General features: G+C 42.7%; 2 protein-coding genes across 3 annotated transcripts in view; one reads left to right on the forward strand and one right to left on the reverse strand.

The window, feature by feature from the left end:
- Positions 1-893: 893 nt before the first annotated feature.
- On the reverse strand, positions 894-12,595 carry LOC106561303 (1-aminocyclopropane-1-carboxylate synthase homolog (Arabidopsis)(non-functional)). Its single transcript, XM_082957298.1, has 15 exons — positions 11,267-12,595; positions 7,046-7,788; positions 6,803-6,862; positions 6,487-6,557; positions 6,055-6,124; positions 5,807-5,873; positions 5,518-5,615; positions 5,307-5,384; positions 5,093-5,193; positions 4,603-4,692; positions 3,021-3,066; positions 2,732-2,873; positions 2,451-2,593; positions 2,171-2,324; positions 894-1,962 (listed from the first exon to the last, which is right to left on the reverse strand). Exons 1-15 carry the CDS (start codon positions 11,940-11,942, stop codon positions 1,538-1,540), a joined length of 2,964 nt encoding a protein of 987 aa, XP_082813424.1. The 5' UTR covers positions 11,943-12,595; the 3' UTR covers positions 894-1,537.
- Positions 12,596-17,061: 4,466 nt separating this feature from the next.
- Positions 17,062-20,669, forward strand: part of furinb (furin (paired basic amino acid cleaving enzyme) b) — a 220,006-nt gene continuing 216,398 nt past the window's right edge. Inside the window, exon 1 of one of the 2 annotated variants that reach the window (XM_014125103.3) lies at positions 17,062-18,002. The gene's annotated coding sequence lies outside the window, so the exon portion shown is untranslated. The remainder of the gene's footprint in view (positions 18,003-20,669) is intronic. The other variant, XM_082957299.1, reaches the window with a different exon arrangement.

Below are 20,669 nucleotides of genomic sequence, written 5' to 3' on the forward strand. Positions count from 1 at the left end.
GGAACACACACAGTGGTGGAATATGACTCTAAATATTTTCCTCTGTGTTGCTCTCCGCCTCCCCACAACAGTGGAAACCCCCCACTCATTGTTTGAGTTCCCCCAGCATCTCTTGGCTGTGACACAAAGGCTCATGCTGTTAGGAAAGTGAAAACAGCACTGTCTCCCTCTACCATATCCACCATGGTAGTGAAAGGACAATAGTCAAACAACTTTCTTTTTTTTACTGTATTTATCTGTTTTGAAGGGTGAGGACACTTTTAAAGCTTGGTCCCTGTTCCCTCACTCTGCAGTGGAGTACAAAGGACAGGTTATCATCATGGGGGAAAAAATACCCCCCACCACACACACACAAACACTTCATGTTTCACACCTCGCCCACAAGAGTAAGTAACATGATGCTTTCACCAGATCACAATCAACCACATGCTCCCACTCAGCCATGACATTATAGCTGCCATGTGTTGGTGAACAGGGGGTCGTATGTGTGTGTGTGTGTATGAACTCAGGAAAGGAAACTCCACTCTCTCACACACACTGGGTACCCCCACACAAATCAAAACCTCCAGCTTCCTTTTCTAGTCCCAAGTCAGAGCATGGTCATCTTGGAAAAACCTCACCAACCCAGAGCCAAACTGTCAACAACAGCCTATGCAACTTTTACTGGTCAATTACTATGTATCAAAATGCAGGCAAAAACAGATTATGTTGTGTCCTTGGAATATCTACAGTAACAAAAACAGGTAACATTATACTTCAATCATTTGGGTTTCAAAACTATTTCATGTGAGTTTCACTTCCTTGATTTACCAACTAAAAAATGTAGTCTACAGTATTTAGGCTTTCACTAGAATTGATTTGGTAAACCACATACGGTACTTCTCCACAAGTGGTAAAAATAAAGCTTTTATTGAACGTTAACCAATTTATCAACATTAAGACTTGGTGAAATATTCAGAACCATTTACTGTACATATGCATACAGTATTAACAACAACTCTCTTAAAAGCTCAGGAATGGTACTATAGATGACCACGTCATAAACATATAACCATATTCAAGGTTAATTATTAAAGTGGATTACAGAACAAAAGTACAACCAGAAAACGAGTTATAACTAAAGTATAAAATGTATTTGACAGAGACTTAAACTTAACTCTGTATATTCGTTTGAGTCAACATTGGCATTCAATGAACAGAACTGCAGAGATTACAGCACAGCCTGATACACTGACTTCTGGCTGAAATAATGAAGAACAGCTCTCATAACAACAAAAAATTAAGACATTCTGATGTGGGCAAACTGGGGAACCTTTGTCGCCTATCCTGACTGATGTCCTTTCTTGCCTCCTGTCCTTTCCTTCCGCCTCCCCTCTCCCCCCTCCTCTAACCATCCTCCCCATCCCCTCCTCTCCATCCTCTCCTCTCTATCCCCTCCTCTCCATCCTCTCCTCTCCATCCCCACCTTTCCATCCCCTCCTTTCCATCCCTCCTTTCCTCTCCTCTCCATATCCTCCTCTCCATCCCCTCCTCTCCTCTACTTTCTGGCTCTGTCCAGCAGATCTTTGAACACATCCAGAAGCTCTGGGTCCTCCCCAGCAGACAGTTCCGGAGTGTTCTTCTCCAGCCAATCAGAGGCGTGGATCTGTTGCCTCAGGGCACCAATCAGGGAGTCCAGACTTTCTGTGGGGTGGGACGTCTGGCAGTCAAGCAAGACAAAGTCTTCACTGACCAATGGGATGGCATCAGGGACATTATTATCCTTCTCCTCTGGCTCTTCTGATGATCTGTTCTTGGACAAGGATGTTGACTTAACAGCAAGAGGTTTGTGTGCGTCTGTTGTGTCCCCCTGTGTTGTCTTCTCTGTCCCTTTCTCCTCTGTGGCCTCGTTGGTTGTGCCTGTGTCAAGGGTGGATGTGGCCCCTTCTATCTCCTCCAAGGCCCTCCTGATCCTTTGCATGCCTACAATAACCACATATAACACCATCCCTTTGATTTAGATATCATGTCATTGAATGACTTCAAAGACTGAGATGAAGAAATGGGAAGTAAAGGAAAACAGGACAAAAGAAAGAAGAGGTCGAAAAGGGAGGAGGAAAAAATATCAACATCTCCCTATATCTGTTTTCCTCCCCCGCTATCATGAGAAGAGAAAAGCATCTGAATGTACCCAGCGTAAGGTGTTGCTGTCGGTCGGTGAAGACAATGCGGAACCAGCCGGGAGTGGAGCAGTGGAAGGCTTGGCCACAGCTCACCACCACCTTGTGTCTGAGGAAACACCTCCACAGGGACAGTTCCTCCACAAACGACGGCTCATACAGGTACTGACCAAGAGAGAGAGAACGAAAGAGAGAGAAATAAAGAGAGAGAGAGGAGGAACCATGTCAGGAAGAACCAAAACAGCAGCTCCACACCATGCAGTAAACCCAAACCTGTTTCAGTATTCGTACCTTCCTGAGGTCAGCCCAGATGTATAAGCCAGCAGGCCGGTGGAGGTAGGGGACTCCCAGGCTCTGTAGCTCCCCTGTCATGTACCTGTGAGCTGCCTGCATTCTCAGCCTGTTCTCTGGAAGAAACTTCCCATTGATCCAATCTACAGAGTAGAACACAGGTAGGTTGAACTCCCTACTTGGATGGTATGTCCTCTCATCTAGTGTGTGTGTGTGTGTGTGTGTGTGTGTGTGTGTGTGTGTGTGTGTGTGTGTGTGTGTGTGTGTGTGTGTGTGTGTACCTTTGTCCTGGAGCAGGATTGCAATCTGGTGCTGTATGGGACCAGGGACACCATGGAACACCCCCAGTTTAACCAGAGCTTCCACCAAGTCCCTGTTATCAGAGTACACAGTGCCCACACGCACTCCTGCCATCGCAAAGTCCTGCACAGGGACAACACACAGGAGACAGGGGACAATCTAACAGGATGGCCACACAACCCCCAGATAGTCCCCACAACAACATATACGTACAAACACATTCAGACACATGCATATGCACGCACACACACCCTCACTTTAAACTCTTACCTTGCTCATCCCCCACATCACATGTGTTCTCTGGGGGTCCGGCAGGCTGTAAGCACACCATTGTTAATGTACACTACCGTTCAAAAGTTTTGGGTCACTTAGAAATGTCCTTGTTTTTGAAAGAAAAGCACATTTTCTGTCCATTAAAATAACATCAAATTGATCAGAAATAGAGTGTAGATATTGTTAATGTTGTAAATGACTATTGTAGCTGGAAACAGCTGATTTTTAATGGAATATATACAAAGGCGTACAGAGGCCCATTATCAGCAACTATCACTCCTGTGTTCCAATGGCACGTTGTGTTAGCTAATCCAAGTTTATAATTTTAAAAGGCTAATTGATCATTAGAAAACCCTTTTGCAATTATGCTAGCACAGCTGAAAACTATTGTTCTGATTAAAGAAGCAATAAAACTGGCCTTCTTTAGACTAAATGAGTATCTGGAGCATCAGCATTTGTAGGATCAATTACAGGCTCAAAATGGCCAGAAACAAAGAACTTTCTTCTGAAACTCGTCAGTCTATTCTTGTTCTGAGAAATGAATGCTATTCCATGCGAGAAATTGCCAAGAAACTGAAGATCTCGTTCAACGCTGTGTACTACTCCCTTCACAGAACAGCACAAACTGGCTCTAACCAGAATAGAAAGAGGAGTGGAAGGCCCCGGTGCACAACTGAGCAAGAGGGCAAGTACATTAGAGTGTCTAGTTTGAGAGAAACAAATGCCTCACAAGTCCTCAACTGGCAGCTTCATTAAATAGTACCCGCAAAACACCAGTCTCAACGTCAACAGTGAAGAGGCGACTCCGGGATGCTGGCCTTCTAGGCAGAGTTCCAAAGAAAAAGCCATATCTCAGACTGGCCAATAAAAATAAAAGATTAAGATGGGCAAAAGAACATAGACACTGGACAGAAGAACTCTGCCTAGAAGGCCAGCATCCCGGAGTCGCCTCTTCACTGCTGACGTTGAGACTGGTGTTTTGCGGGTACTATTTAATGAAGCTGCCAGTTGAGGATTGTACGAGATCTTCCGTTTCTTGGCAATTTCTCGCATGGAATAGCCTTCATTTCTCAGAACAAGAATAGACTGATGAGTTTCAGAAGAAAGTTATTTGTTTCTGGACATTTTGAGCCTGTAATCGAACCCACAAATGCTGATGCTCCAGATACTCAACTAGTCTAAAGAAGGCCAGTTTTATTGCTTCTTTAATCAGAATAATAGTTTTCAGCTGTGCTAACATAATTGCAAAAGGGTTTTCTAATGATCAATTACCCTTTTAAAATGATAAACTTGGATTAGCTAGCACAACGTGCCATTGGAACATAGGAGTGATGGTTGCTGATAATGGGCCTCTGCACGCCTATGTAGATATTCCATTAGAAATCTGCCGTTTCCAGCTAAAATATTAATTTACAACCTTAACAATGTCTACACTGTATTTCTAATCAATTTTATGTTATTTTAATGGACAAAAATAGTGCTTTTCTTTCAAAAACAAGGACATTTCTAAGTGACCCCAAACTTTTGAATGGTAGTGTACATTTAATAGGCAGAGTTTGTGTGCGTGTGTGCATCATACCTGTCCATGCTGAGGACGCTGTGGAAGGTTACTGTGTCTTCAAACACTGTCAGCATGTACACCTCATCTACAATGGCATGCAACTTATGCCTTAGGCAGGGGGGAAGGAATGGAGAGAACAGAGAGGAAAAGATAAATCATTTATCATGAATTTCTATTGCACCGTTATATGATGTATACTGTTCTTTATTATAAAGGCAATACAAGCAGGCAGTAAAAGGCCTCTATCAGTAGGCAGCCGGAGGAGTAGCGCATTGTACAAACGGCTGGTTTATGGTTACTACAGCTCAGTGCAGCTCAGTGCATAGGGAGGTCTGTAGAGGGTGCTAATGCTGAGTGAACCACAGACTAGAACCAATGGCTCTGGGAGAATCCTCAGCCCTTAGCTGCACTTTAAAATACAACTACAGTCATAATACTCAGCGTTATATGCGCAAGAGGGGAGAAAATATTGTACAATATGGAAATATGATATGAGGACAAAACTCACCTCTTGGCAAACTCCAGAAAGCCAGTCATCTCCTGAGGGGAGTAGACATCAGCCAGGGGGTTATGGGGGTTCACCAGGACCATGGCCCGCACATTCAACCCCTGACAGACAGAGCCACACCAAGGGACAGTTACACCAATGAAACATTCTAGTACCTGTATCTTCATTTTAACAATGGATAACTATTCTGTTTTCTTGGGGGGGGGGGGTCTACCTCGCTAATCGCCTTCCTCATAGCTTCCTCCAGTTTGTCCACAGTGAGGTGGAAAGGCCGACTGCCACTGCCACTAGGCTAAAAGCACACACAAAAAGCGCACAAGAAAATATATTGCCCAGAAAATGGAGCCATCAAATAACATATACAACAATAGAACACAGGGTGATATTATGGTATAGGATGTATTACGTTAAGAAAGGAGACCTACTTCACAGTCGAGATGAACATGGAAGAGCCGAACACTGCTGTACAGATGCACATCCTCAGTGATCACTCCATAAAATGGAGTTGGAATGAGGATTGCATCTAACACACACACAGACACATTGTCAGGATAAATCTCACAATATTCAATTAAATTCAACCACTGAAATCCATGAATTAAACACCATCTCTTACACAGTTTGACAAGGCATGGATGATATTTAAAACTATAATATGTGAGACATAGGTGAAACGACTGGACATACTTCTTGAGTCTACTGAGTTGAACTAACCTTCCGGGTCACAAAGCACTGTGGCTATGGATGAGAAGAGGGAGCCACAGCCATTCATCACCACAACCTGAACACATACACACAAATAAACTAGCTTTATGAGTAAAAACATTCTTCATAATTGAACTATTCACACCCATAGATGAATCCAGCAATCACAGCCTTATTCCCTATTGGCCAGGATTATACACTAGACTAGAGCCATTATACAGTACTACTAAGGGCTGAGGCGAGTTCAATTCACTCACATTGTCTGCTCTCAGTGGCCTGGGCGAACCACAGTAGTGGGACAGGAACCTGGACACTTCTTCTCTCAGACTAAAGAGGGGATATCATCACCATCATCCTCATCATCCTTATCTTTATTGCTGCTGTAATCAACATCTTTCTTGTATGTAATAAACATTTACATTTACCTTTTAGTCATTTAGCAGACGCTCTTATCCAGAGCGACTTACAGTAGTGAATGCATACATTTCATTCAATTTTTTCTGTGCTGGCCCCCCGTGGGAATTGAACCCACAACCCTGGCGTTGCAAACACCATGCTCTACCAACTGAGCTACAGGGAAGGCTAAACATGTTATTGAATTGGACTTCAATTATCTCTAATGAATACATGTACCATAACCATCCTTTTCCACATGACATATGAAGTCCTCATACAAGGTGATTGCTTACAAGCGGTGGCCTTTCCAGTCAGGATACTGCAGCAAGGCTGGGTCGATATGAAGCATGTCAGGCTGGGTCATCTGTGGCAGGGAGGCAGGGGCACAAAAAGGGTTTTGATTTATGGACGGAGAGAGAATGGTTACATTCCATTGGAGTGTAATGCAATATAGTTACAGTAAGTACAGAACCACATCTCCAACAGACACATCACTAGCTATAAATAATGTATCATTCTGATTGACAAAGTCAGTGATTAGCAATGTGGAGCAACCACATGAACCGCTCTCCCTCCCCTATTTTCTCCTTTTTCTTCACCCTCTCTCACCCGTTTGTGCAGCAGATCATAGCACAGCTTGTTCTCACTGGTGCCCATGTTGATGATGCCCTGGAGATGAGAGACATCAAAATCTATCAATCTATCTTTCAGTCAATCTATCAATTGTTATTTGTCTAGCACTTTTTACAGAAACATTTGCCACAAAGTGACATGACAAGTGGTATGACACCACACACAGGTCTGGAACGACTGTTCTCAGCATGCGGAGCAGCAGCAGTGTTGGAGACTCACATTGGGGTTGTCAGTGTGCTGGTATTTGTCAGCGTGGTACTGGGTGTAGCCCTCCTGTAGAATGCCCTGGTGCTGTCTAATGGAGTTGCCACGGCGAGACAGGTACACACTGTGGCCAGGGGTCTCTGCACCACTTAGTGTGGCCAGTATGCTCTCAGGTTTAGTGGGGCAACGGGCTGGGATGGATGGTGGTGGTTCTGTAGTTGGGGCAGGACAGCCAAATGGGACAGACGAAGTAGCTGGGGCAGATAGGGCGTTAAGTATAGCGGTGTGTCCAGAAGTGGCAGAGGGTACAGTTGAGTCAGTAGAGAAAGTAGGAGCAAACGGTGGAGCAGTAGGGGCAGTCTGCCTGACAGCGGCCAGGGCCCCAGTGAACATGCTGAACAGACGGAGCTCATGCTGTCTCTCCTGCTCCGCCCTCCTCTCCTCCTGCTGCTCCCGCCTCTCCTCCGCCTGCGTCTCCCTCTCCAGCCGTGCCTCCTCCAGGGAGATGAGCCGCTCCTCGGCAGACCGCTGCCAGCTTAGGAAGCTGACAAGGGCCTCGTCCAGGGGCCCCCGGCCCCCACATCCACCCCCTCCTCCCCCACCAGCCCCTCTACCTGCACGCCGACGCTTCCTCTGCCTCACAGGGGCTGCAGGTCGGGAACCATCTGGGTCACGCTGATTCCCTGTGTCCCGGCCATCAGGACCAGCAATGGAGGCCCCTGTGCCTGAGGACCCAGCCTGGTTCTGATCACTGAAACCTGAAGACGGAAAGAGAGAAGAGGGAAGAAGGGATAATAGATCACAAAGACTTATTTTGCTTATTAAATCCATACTTACACGTACACTCCCCTACGTATTTATTTAGACAGTGAGGCTAAAACTTTTAATATGTCTTTGAACTACAATATTTGGTATTTGGGATCAAATGTCTCATATGAGTCGACAGTACAGAATGTCACCTTTTATTTGAGGGTATTTTCATACATATCAATTTCCCAGTTTAGAAATATGAAGGTGTCATAAGTATCTAGACAAATTCAGTTATATGTGTATTAAAGTAGTCCAAAGTTTAGTATGTGGTCCCAGTATGTGGTCCCATATTCCTAGCACGCAATGACTACATCAAGCTTGGGACTCTTTTGTCATTTTGGAGTCACTTTTATTTCTATTGGATAATCATGAAGGAATCCTGAATAATGATGAGTGAGAAAGTTACAGAGGAACAAAGATCATAACTCCCAAAAAATGCTAACCTCCCCTGTTATTGTAGCCTAATGGTGAGAGGTTAGCATGACTTGGGGGTATGATCTTTGTGTCTCTTTCTCACTCATCATTATTATTCACAATTAATTTACGATTATACATAATCATGGTAGCATCCACATTAATGTAGAAGTGTTCAGAGACATCTTCTATTCTTATTTACAATAAAATCAGTCCAAAATGACACAAATATATTATTCACCCATTCAGTTCCTATTGGGCAAAAGATAATTGAAAAACAAATACAAAACTATAAATGCAGTCACAAGCTTGATATAGTCATTGCGTGCTAAGAATATGAGACCAGATACTAAACATTTGACAACTTTAATACACTATAAGTGAATACGTCCGAATAGTTAGGAAGAAAAAAAATATTCTTCAAATGAGGATACATAAAGTGATTTTACTTCTAAACGGTAAAACAGATACGTATAAAGCAGTGGCAGTCGGTGCCGTTTAACATTTACATTTTAGTCATTTAGCAGACGCTCTTATCCAGAGCGACTTACAGTAGTGAATGCATACATTTCATTTCATGCATTTTTTATTTATTTTTTGTACTGGCCCCCCGTGGGAATCGAAACCACAACCCTGGCGTTGCAAACACCATACTCTACTAACTGAGCAACAGGGAACCTAAGGTGATGACGATCATTTTTTTCATGAGCATAGCCTTATTTTTATTATAGCATATTAGATTACTTTCATTCCTATTCTATTTACCCAGCTCAATGTAACATCGATAGGTTTAGGCTACTACATGATACTCAAATTTTCCCTGTACCCATCATGAGGTTGCTACAACCTAGCCTATGAACGAAAGTTTACAACGTAGGTGCACAGGTCGAGAGAAAAATTTGAGTAATCAAGGTGACAATACCGCCTTCAACACTCTTGACTGCATCTAGCTGATCTAGGGTGTAATAATTTGTCCAACAGTTGCAAACTAGAGTTTCTATTGGACAAATTCAGTTATGTTTATCCCCGTTTCGTTCAAGAAACGTTTTTCAACAGAATTGGCGGAATGAATAAACCCCTGATCACAAGCAAACAGTTCCCTTTCATAACAGCCATATACAAACAGCATTATCACTTGCTCGTTGTATAATTCCTTCTCGCATCGAAAGTGGTCTCCTCCTCTCACATTTTCCCTTCGCTTGTGGACTTCAGTGCACAACACATCAGCTATCTGTGACCAGGCGAAAAAACCTTTCCAAGCCAAAACTTTATATCATAACTGCTAACCGCTACACACAGCCTACATCTTTATCACCATATTCGTTAACATCATCGTCAACATAGCTACTAGAACTAACGCGTTAGTAAACCCGCTACAATAATACAGTACAGTGTACAGTCAGCAAGCAGTTTAGCAGTTACACTGGCAGGTACTGGTGGCAATAAATTAAAAAAAATCTAAAGCTTACCTTGACTTGGAAGAGTTCCAGTGTTGGATAGCCATTGCCAGCTAGCCAACATAGCATCCCTCTCTGTTTGAGCCAGGTGTTTGAGTAGGCTAAGCTAGCTAGCTGCATTCGCTATCTAATTGAAAGTGAAAACAAAATACAAAATATAGCTCTCTCTCGCTTCTCCTTAATTTTTGTTCAAAACTGTTCAACTATTGTCTTTGTCAACTACTTACCACAGTTTATGCACTGCAGTACTAGCTAGCTTATGCTTATGCTTTCAGTACTAGATTAATTCTCTGATCATTTGATAGGGTGGACAACATGCCAGTTCATGCTGCAAGAGCTCTGACAGGTTGGAGGACATCCTCCGGAAGTTGTCGTAATTAATGTGTAAGTCTATGGAAAGGGGTTAGAACCATAAGCCTCCTAGGTTTTATATTGAAGTCAATGTACCCAGAGGAGGATGGAAACTAGCTGTCCTCCGGCTACACCATGGTGCTACCCTACAGAGTGCTGTTGAGGCTACTGTAGACCTTCATCGCAAAACAGTGTGTTTTAATCAATTATTTGGGGATGTGAATATATTTAGTATTGCGAAAGGGGGATACCTAGTCAGTTGTCCAACTGAATGTATTCAACTGAAATGTGTCTTCCGCAAATAACCCAACCCCTCTGAATCAGAGAGGTGCAGGGGGCTGCCTTAATCGACATCCACGTCTTCGACACCCGGGAAACAGTGGGTTAAATGCCTTGCTCAGTGGCAGAACAACAGATAATTACCGTGTCAGCTTGGGGATTCGAACCAGAAACCTTCCAGTTACTGGCTCAACGCTCTAACCACTAGCCTACCTGTAGCTTTACCTAAAAAGGATAACTTTTTTAATGTTGCACTTTTCATTTTCTTTTTTATTCACTGAGGTGGATGGTCCTCCCCTTACTCCTTCGAGGAGCCACCAGTCGTATGAAAATACCCTCAAATAAAAGGTGACATTCTGTACTGTTGCCTCATAGAAAACAGTTGATCTCAAATCCAAAATGCTGGAATATAGGGCCAAATGTACTAACCTTCACTGTACAAATAAATACATTTGTCATCTATGAACATTGCTGGTCATCTATGAACATTTGAACATCTTGGCCATGTTCTGTTATAATCTCCACCCGGCACAGCCAGAAGAGGACTGGCCACCCCTCATAGCCTAGGTTTCTTCCTAGGTTCTGGCCTTTCTAGGGAGTTTTTCCTAGCCACCGTGCTTCTACACCTGCATTGCTTGCTGTTTGGGGTTTTAGGCTGGGTTTCTGTACAGAAACTTTGTGACATCAGCTTATGTAAGAAGGGCTTTATAAATAAATGTGATTGATTGATATGTGCACAAATCAAAGTGTAATCATGTAGTGTGTTTTTGCAAGGACAAAGTTCAGTTCGAATTGTGCAATGATACAGTGTACCGAATGTTGGGACTACAACATGATAGTTGTAACTCATACCCTCACTTTTAATAAAAGTACAGAATGAATATCCATGCAAAATTATACAGGGCAATAGGCATTTTTAGCCAACCTGAAGGAGAGAATCGCGCGCTCGTCGTGCGCTCTCCTCGCGCCATCTCGACCGGATCCTCTTGGTCCAGCCCGGCAGACTTCCCATCAGTGTCATGCTCATCTCCAGACCCGGTATGGTACAGTAGCTCTGGGGGCGCAGCATCGGAGTTCAGCAATCCGTCCTCGGACTCTGCATGCTCGCATTTGATCTCAAGCAGCTCCCCCAGCCTGGGCGGATGACCAAACAAGAACCCGCCCGAAGCAGTGGAACCAAAGGCACCACCTGGCAGACCATGGATGTATGCGTCTGCCCCACTAGGCGGGCTCTGGAGGACTTGGTGGGCTATAACGGCACCGCCCAGTGAGGAGTAGGATATGGCCGGTCGGTTCGTTAAGACCCGATCCATAACATCATAAAACTTCCACGACCTCCCGCCACGTATCATCCTGTGGTTGTCCTTGATGCGGCGGTACTCCAGCTTCATTTTTTTTATCTTCTCCCTGCACTGGTCGCCAGTGCGATAGATGCCGTTCTCCCGCAGGACGTCCGCTATTCGGTTAAATACATGTTGATTTCGGAGGCAACTTTCCAGCTCGAGTTGGACCGACTCATCTGACCACAGCTGGAGGAGTTCGGCCACCTCTGGGTCGGACCAGTTGCTGCCCCGCTCATACTTTCTACCGCGGAAGTCCATTCTAGACGCCACTTTGACAGACGACAGGTCTTCTGAGTTATACTTTCAATGGAAATAAAAACAAAACTATATTTTTTCTCCAATCAAATTAGTGATAGCCAAGCATTAGGCCGAGTTTGGCTGAAGGCTAATAAACCTGCTAGTACAGGCTATCCTATTCCCTATTATTTAGGCCTAACCTGAATTAGCTAATACATAGTTTGTAGGCTAAAATATTTTAAATCGTATTATGAAGCATTCAACTAAAGTAATAACAAAATCGGAGCCTACAGCCTCAAAACCAAGGTTTGTTATGCTTACAGTACTGCCAAGCTTCAGTAGGCTACCATTGCTGTCAGCTGTGACAGTTCACGCGACACTTCTGTCTATCCCGGTCTAGACCGGTTCAAGCGTGCCATAAAAGGACTACGTGTTCTATTTTTGACACAGTTAGCAACAATGTCAAATAAATACTCAAATGAGGGAGCGAATAGTACAAATTCTACATCCGGGTTGACGGCACATGCGTGCTGTCCTTATTCCGGGATAACTTTGACCCGTGTTAACAGTTGAGCCACTAGGCTGGAAACGGGCTGGTTTATTTCTCTTGAACCCGGCTGCTTGTCATGGAGTTTGTGTGCGAGCAAGCGTGTCAGAATAAAAAGGATGGCTCTTTTGCACCATCTAGTAGTCAACCGTACAACATTGAACGGAACCAATTGTTTATGCATGTACGTATGGTATAAATCCGGGAGATGGCGGTCGTAGACAACAGTTTGTGGTTGCGCAAAGTGGCGGTGTTCCACTTATGATCGAACGGGTGACGTAGAGCTGTAGCACAGATACAGGGTTGCCATGTACGTAGTTTTCTAGTAAATTGGGATACTTTGAAAACGATGTCGCGGGGAAATGAATTGGTCGTGGGTTGCAGGTTTTTGAGCTATTTCTTAGTTTCACCACGGCCGCCATGGCATTTCTCTAAAAATTCACTCGGAGTTGGTTACATAAATTCACACGGAGGTGGTTGATTTTGCTTAAAGAAAACGTTATCAAGCGAAGTGTTTTACGTATGCTCAGTTATTGTGTCTCGGGGGCTGCCCGAGTGGAAATTTGAAATGAAAGTTATAGAGCGTCCTCGCGTGGTTCTTTTATGAAGAAAAGTACTCCATGAAACTGACATTAAATGTGGAGAATGATACATTTGCCTCTGTTGGCCATCAAGTAGTCTATTAATTGTTATGCCATTGTAGTCTACTTTAGGCCACCATTTGATAGAATAAATATTTTGAAATGATGATATCACTGGTCATAGGCGGGGTCTTGTTTCTCTCGAGTCCGTACGGGAGTTGCAGCGATGGGATAAGACTCTTAACTTCTTACAGCTCTTTAAGGATAGGGGGCAGTATTGACAATTTCTGAAAATATGTGCCCATATTAAACTGCCTCCTACTCAAACTCAGAATCTAGGATATGCATATTATTAGGAGATTTGGATAGTAAACACTCTGAAGTTTCTAAAACTGTTTGAATGATGTCTGTGAGTATAACATAACTCATATGGCAAGCAAAAACCTGAGAGAAATCCTACCAGGAAGTGGAAATCTGGATGCATGGGCTCTCTTCAAGTCGTTTCCTATTGAACACACAGTGACGTAGTAATAATTGTGCACTTCCTAAGGCTTCCACTAGATGTCATGTAGTTGCTTTGAGCCCTTGTGTAGCCTACCTGGAGCTGGCAAACCAATTTAATAAATAGCCTATAACTTCAGTTTATTGTTGTTGTAAACATGTGTTGTTATGCAATTATTAATGGACATGTTTAGTTAATTGAATTAGAAGTCATCAAAGCTCTATCAAAATTGCCCATCAGTTGTTAGAACGCATTAGATTGATGGTAACAGTAGTAACATTAGGCTAAAAATAAGCATATTCAGTTCATATACAGTACCAGTCAAAAGTTAGGACACACACTCATTCAAGGGTTTTTCTTTATTTCTACTATTTTCTACACTGTAGAATAATAGTGAAGACATCAAAACTATGAAATAACGGATATGGAATCATGTAGTAACCAAAAAAAGACATCAAAACTATGAAATAACACATATGGAATCATGTAGATTTTAGATATGGAATCATAGATTTGGAATCATATAGATTTTAGATTCTTCAAAGTAGCCATCCTTTGCCTTGATGACAGCTTTTCACACTCTTGGCATTTTTTCAACCAGCTTCATGAGTACTGCTTTTTCCAACAGCCTTGAAGGAGTTCCCACATATGCTGAGCACTTGTTGGCTGCTTTTCCTTCACTCTGCGGTCCAGCTCATCCCAAACCATCTCAATTGGGTTTGGGATTGTGGAGGCCAGGTCATCTGATGCAGTGTAACAGTGTAGGTTCCGTCCCTCTCTTCGCCCCAACCCGGGCTCGAACCAGGAACCCTTGCACACATCAACAACTGACACCCCACGAAGCATCGTTACCCATTGCGCCACAAAAGCCACGGCCCTTGCAACGCAAGGGGAAACCCTACTTCAAGTCTCAGAGCGAGTGACGTCACTGATTGAAACGCTAATAGCGCGCACCACCGCTAACTCACTAGCCATTTCACATCGGTTACACTCACCCCCCCCCCCTTTGACCTCCTCCTTTTCCGCAGCAACCAATGATCCGGGTCACGGCACCAATGTAACAGTGTAGGTTCCGTCCCTCTCTTCGCCCCAACCCGTGCTCGAACCAGGGACCCATGCACACATCAACAACTGACACCCCACAAAGCATCGTTACCCATCGCGCCACAAAAGCCGCGCCCCTTGCAACGCAAGGGGAAAGCCTACTTCAAGTCTCAGAGCGAGTGACGTCACTGATTGAAACGCTATTAGCGCGCACCACCGCTAACTAACTAGCCATTTCACATCGGTTACACAGCACTCCATTGCTCTCCCTCTTGGTCAAATAGCCCTTACACAGCCTGGAGGTGTGTTTTGGGTCATTGTCCTGTTGAAAAACGAATGATAGTCCCACTAAGTGCAAACCAGATGGGATGGCGTATCGCTGCAAAATGCTGTGGTAGCCATGCTGGTTAAGTGTGCCTTGAATTCTAAATAAATCACAGACTATGTCACCAGCAAAGTACCCCTACACCATCACACCTCCTCCTCCATGCTTCACGGTGGGAACCCTACATGCGGAGATCATACGTTCAAATACTCTGCATCTCACAAAGACATGGCGGTTGGAACCAGAAATCTCAAATTTGGACTCATCAGACCAAAGGACAGATTTCCACCGGTCTAATTTCCATTGCTCATTTCCCTTGGTCCAAGCAAGTCTCTTCTTCTTATTGGTGTCCTTTAAAGTGGTTTCTTTGCAGCAATTCGACCATGAAGGCCTGATTCACGCAGTCTCCTCTGAACAGTTGATGTTGAGATGTGTCTGTGACTTGAACTCTGTGAAGCATTTATTTGGGCTGCAATCTGAGGTGCAGTTAACTCTAATGAACTTATCCTCTGCAGCAGATGTAACTCTGGGTCTTCCTTTCCTGTGATGGTCCTTATGAGAGCCAGTTTCATCAAATTGCTTGATGGTTTTTGCGACTGCACTTGAAGAAATATTCAGAATTTTCCGAATTGACTGACCTTCATGTCTTAAAGTAATGATGGACTGTTGTTTCTCTTTGCTTATTTGAGCTGTTCTTGCCATAGTATGGACTTGGTCTTTTACCAAATAGAGCTATCTTCTGTATACCACCCCTACCTTGTCACAACACAACTGATTGACTCAAACGCATCAAGAAGGAAAGAAATTCCACAAATTAACTTTTAACAAGGCACACCTGTTAATTGAAATGCATTCCAGGTGACTACCTCATGAAGCTCGTTATTTCATAGTTTTGATGTCTTCACTATTATTCTACAATGTAGAAAATCGTAGAAAGAAAGAAAAACCCTGGAATGAGTAGGTGTGTCCAAACCTTTGATTGGTACTGTACATATTATTAATATTTAATTCAGTGATTGAAATGATGACCCTGTCCTTCGTAGCTTATTACAGCAGGCTATTGGGAAACACAAGCATTTCTTACCTCTAAATCACCTCCCTATTCATGTTGAATTAATGAGTCTGTTAATTTTAACTCAGCAAGCTGCTAAATCGTTTAGTTTACATCTTGCCTACATCTTGTCTAGGCTACTGTAGACTATCTGAAATGAGTTGTAGGCCTATCAGCGGCTATAAGCTACCTGCCTTTATCTAAGCAAACCATGGCAAAATGTAATTACAATCATAAACCCAGATTTTAGTCTGTAGCCTATGCCTATTGAAATGACAAGTCAATCTCGCAAATGGGCCATTTATAACGGTTTGTAGTCTTAGCATCTGGCACATAATAACACAATTGCCAGAAAATAGCCTAACATTCGTTTTTTTTAAGTTCCTCCAAGTGTTTCTTGCTCAGAGATTTCGAGATCCTCTGTCCAACGTTCACCACTCAAACTCTCTTGTTGGATTTATCTATAGTTTTACACATGTGCAAAATGGATTTATTTACAATTATAGGGTACTAGGGGTAACTAGCCCCCCTAAGAACAATGTCTAATTGCTGACACAAAAAAGCAATGTTTGGGAAAAAATTGGTATGTGGGTGAAGGTCATGCTTAGGCAAATAAACTATAAAGGGAAATAAATGGATAGAGTTTACACTTTTTTAGTTATTTCACAAAATGTTATTTTTCAAAATGGGAATTTTTAAAAAAGTATCGGGTTAACTGCCCTCCCCCTCCCTGTTTTTAACTCACCTTTTTCTTTCTTTGCTGTTCCTTTTCCATACAAACCATTATGTACAATTGCACTAAATATTATTTGAATAATCCAAGGTTTTACATCCCAACAGGACATTAAAAGGACATTCAGGGGCAAACGGTTATCAAAAGTTGTTTTAAATTCATTTAAAAAAAGATTGTTTGGAATATAATATTGGAATGGGATATATAGTTGAAGTCGTTGGCTGTGTCCAAGACATTATTGTGTCCTGGCAATAATTATTATTTTGAGGAAAACCGAATTTTGCTTCGAACGTCATTACAAGTTACTACGATATTCCTTCTTAAATGTCTCGATAACGTTATGGGAAAAGGGTTTATTGTATACATATGGCAACATCTCTTGCTTTGAAAACGTTTTTTGGCTAGTTTTCAGGCCTTTAGGGCAGGTTTTGCAGTCATTGTTTTAGAAATGTGTGCTTGCCTGGCAACCCTGCACAGATATAACAATGAAAATAGTGGCGTGTGGACGTAGCTACTTCCTGGGGTTTTTGCTATTTTATTATAGGTAGCAAAGTGGACAAATATATCAGTTTCCTGTATAAAGAAATGTATAACCTTTTGATAATTTTACAACATGCTTTGAATATATTAGTGTGTTCGAGTAGAGCAGTATGCATGTCACGGAACTGTTTTGAACGCCCTAGCTAGCTACATAGAAAAACAATTGGGTTTTGAAGTACTACTCGTTCGAGACAACGATTAAGACGTGGAAAGTCTACTACGAACAAAGTGTAGCAGAGTGGCAGGTGTGACAATATTGCAGTACCAAGGTACACGGGGGGACCTTGAGTGGTGTCTGAGTATGTCACACACGTAACTCCACAGAGTTCCTGAGCAACGCCGCGGGAGGAGAGAGCTGTCAACCGGGCAGCTGAGACATGACGTGGACATTTCATCCGACAGATTGGTGCAAATGTCATAGCCAACGTGTATTGTTTTGCTCTTTGAGGAAAGAGGTTGGAGAGGTATCCCGAAGTGGCCGAGTGGGAGGGAACGAATTAACCAGGGAAGCATATATGGTCATATAAACTACAAGGCAAGAGCGCATTCTCTGCCTTTTATTCCAGTGTCTGACAGAACTGTCGATACTAGATAGCTACTTCACTTACCAATTTGGAGCTCGGAGTTCGGGGGAACATTGGTGCTATAGCTACACAGGACCAGCTGACTGATGCGCCTATGTTTTATTTGATGACATGAAGTCAGCCCTACAACGCTTGCTGATTGAGTGCACGTCCCCATCAAAGAAATAGCTCTTGGTAAGATCTTGGCATAATGTCAAATATTGATTTATTTGTCTGTAGTGTGTGATACATTTACTTGCCTTCAACATAGTTGATTGTTTGTGCGTGTGTGTCAGTGTATTTATTTATTCCTTCCTTTTATAAATGTTCCTTTGTATAAATGCCTGAATCAGTTTTGTATTGTACATCTGATTTGCACATGTATTGCTGTCTTATTACTATGTTATAGGCGTTTTCTGTAGCCTATGTCATTCATATCAAGATCAGGATTTACAGATGAGCTGACATAATACTACTGGTCTGGATTTAGATGAATATCAAAGAAACAAATACACTCCTGATTGACAGGATTATAAAGAGAGTCAGGGTTTCTTCTAAAACTGAATTTCTGTGATCCAGCTAATCCCTCTTCTGGTTATTGTATATCTGATCATTCATGCCACAGGAATCTCAGCAGGGTAAAAACAAGGTCATACATTATTGTAGCATGCAACACCAAAGTGAAGTGTGTAAGAGTTGTACATACGCAGAGCTTTCCCAATAGGATTAACTCTCCATGACACAATTTTCACTTTTTAAAGTAGATGTTTTGGCTGCTCATCATGTTTTGGCTGCTCATCAGGTCCAACATTCAGGAGCTCTTGTTTTGTTTGCCTGTGAACTTCTCTTCTGACTGTCTGAACTCGGGGTGTAACTGTTGAACACATCGACCAGACAGTTTCTAGAGTGACCTGAATCCTATTGACATGACACTCACTTGGAAATGGCCTTTATTTAGATGACACAGATCTATAGGGAGGGCCTAGATGTTTTGTTCATCAGTACTAAGGAGGTATAAAGTCACTCATAAAGTGATATAATGAATGCTAAGAGGCTGACATACAATTATCCAGAGGAATGCATTGACCCAGGCTGTGTCAGTGGATTAATGCGCCATACAGTACTATGGGCTGGTGGCAGCATTCATTCTATCTTTGTGCGTTCCTAAGTAGAGCCAGTCATGAGCTAAGTGGGACTGAAAAATAGTGGGAAATTCAGCAACTCCTCAAGGACAAAGAAAGTTCACTTAAAAAATGCTTTTTCTGTGGGTTTAAAACAAATGATTTTGGGGGGGGGGAGTTCACTACCGTTGTCCTTGAAGAGTTGCTGCATTATTCCTTCCTTTTCAGTTTACTCCTCTGTACAGTGTGAGCTCAGAGAGAGAGAGTAGATTGAGTTTTACCTAGTTACGCAGCCTCATTGACTCACCTTTACTCAGCAGGTCCACACACTGATGAAGAGAGCCGAGGTCACTGCCTGCCGTGTGGTGGCCTCTAGCCAGGTGTGTGTGTGTGTGCATGTGCGTGTCTGACTGTATGCTTGCAGTTAGGGTGTTTGTGTGCTTCCCACTGCTGTGATGGTCATTGTTCCACACCATGAGCATTGTGTGTCTCTAGAGAAGATGTGTGGTTGTATGCTCTGCTTCACTCCTCTGCAGTTCAGTAGAAACTAGTGCTGAGCAATTGGTGCTTTTTGAGGTTGTTTCGGTTTCGGTATAATTATAAAGCAAATCATTAGATATTTTTTTTTAACATGAAATGATTTATGAAATAAGGACGTTACTGTCACGACTTTCTTCGTCGGAGGACGATATAGCGAAATCGTCGTCCGAAAAGGTGGACCAATATGCAGCAGAGTTGGTGTTCATTTTCTTAATTTATTAACAAACGTTGAACACGGAAAAACAAGAAAATAATAAGCACGACAAATGACAGTTTTGCAGGCTGACAAAAAACACGCAAATGCAAAAACAATCTCCCACAAATACAAGACAAACACACCCAACTAATATAGGACTTCCAATCAAAGGCAACACCAAACAGCTGCCTTCAATTGGAAGTCCACCCCAATTAACTCAACATAGAAACACACTCACTAGACTACACATAGAAATACATAAACATAGACCATAACTCAAAACCCGGAAATAATAAATCAAACGCCCTCCTAACTAACACACCACCCCGAACCACATAAAACAAATACCCTCTGCCACATCCTGACCAAACTACAATAACAATTAACCCTTATACTGGCCAGGACGTGACAGTAACAATGATTTTAGAGCTTTTTAATTCAAAAGCCAAAAATAGTGAACATTCAATTGCCAAAACATTGAAGATATTCCATTGTCTCTGTCAGGTCCTCGTTTGGTGGATATCAATAAAAAAAATAGGAAATTACTATGAAATAATAAAACATTTCAGTTGTGTATATTTCTTAGTTTTTATTTGATGACTTATTTGTCTCTTCTCGGCTCAGGCAGTAGCAGTCAGCCAGTCAGGCCACCTAACGTTTTATGCTCACCATACTGTCTTTAGTCATCCTAATTAGCTAGCCTGCCTAAGTATGTTGCAGAGCTGTCTGACAAAAGAATGTTACTAGTTATTCAAAGTAAATAAGGTATACTTTTATGAACCGCATCTGTCCCTGTGGATGTTGTGTTGTGTACATTCCTCTCTCATGCGGTGTATGTGGTCTGTGTGTATCTAACCTAACGAAGCAGGCGTAAAAGTGTATCCGTCCAGAGATCTGTATACAATTACGAGATGCTCATGTCTATGCCCTAACAATGGGAGTCGTTGTCCCAAAGGCGGCAAGACACGCTTAGGTCCAAAATAAACCTATATAAATGCATTGGGC

The sequence above is a fragment of the Salmo salar genome, chromosome 10, assembly GCF_965601325.2.
Source record: "Salmo salar chromosome 10, fSalSal1, whole genome shotgun sequence".
In the NCBI taxonomy this organism is placed as follows: domain Eukaryota; kingdom Metazoa; phylum Chordata; class Actinopteri; order Salmoniformes; family Salmonidae; genus Salmo; species Salmo salar.

What these genes read in the sequence shown, in the direction of transcription:
- LOC106561303 (XM_082957298.1), bottom strand. Translation starts at nt 11,942, where the DNA reads ATGGACTTCCGCGGTAGAAAGTATGAGCGGGGCAGCAACTGGTCCGAC. An exon ending in TTTCTGGAGTTTGCCAAGAG is followed by an intron (nt 4,693 to 5,092) that starts GTGAGTTTTGTC and finishes CCCCTGCCTAAG; the next exon opens with GCATAAGTTGCATGCCATTG. An exon ending in TCTGGGCTGACCTCAGGAAG is followed by an intron (nt 2,325 to 2,450) that starts GTACGAATACTG and finishes TCTCTTGGTCAG; the next exon opens with TACCTGTATGAGCCGTCGTT.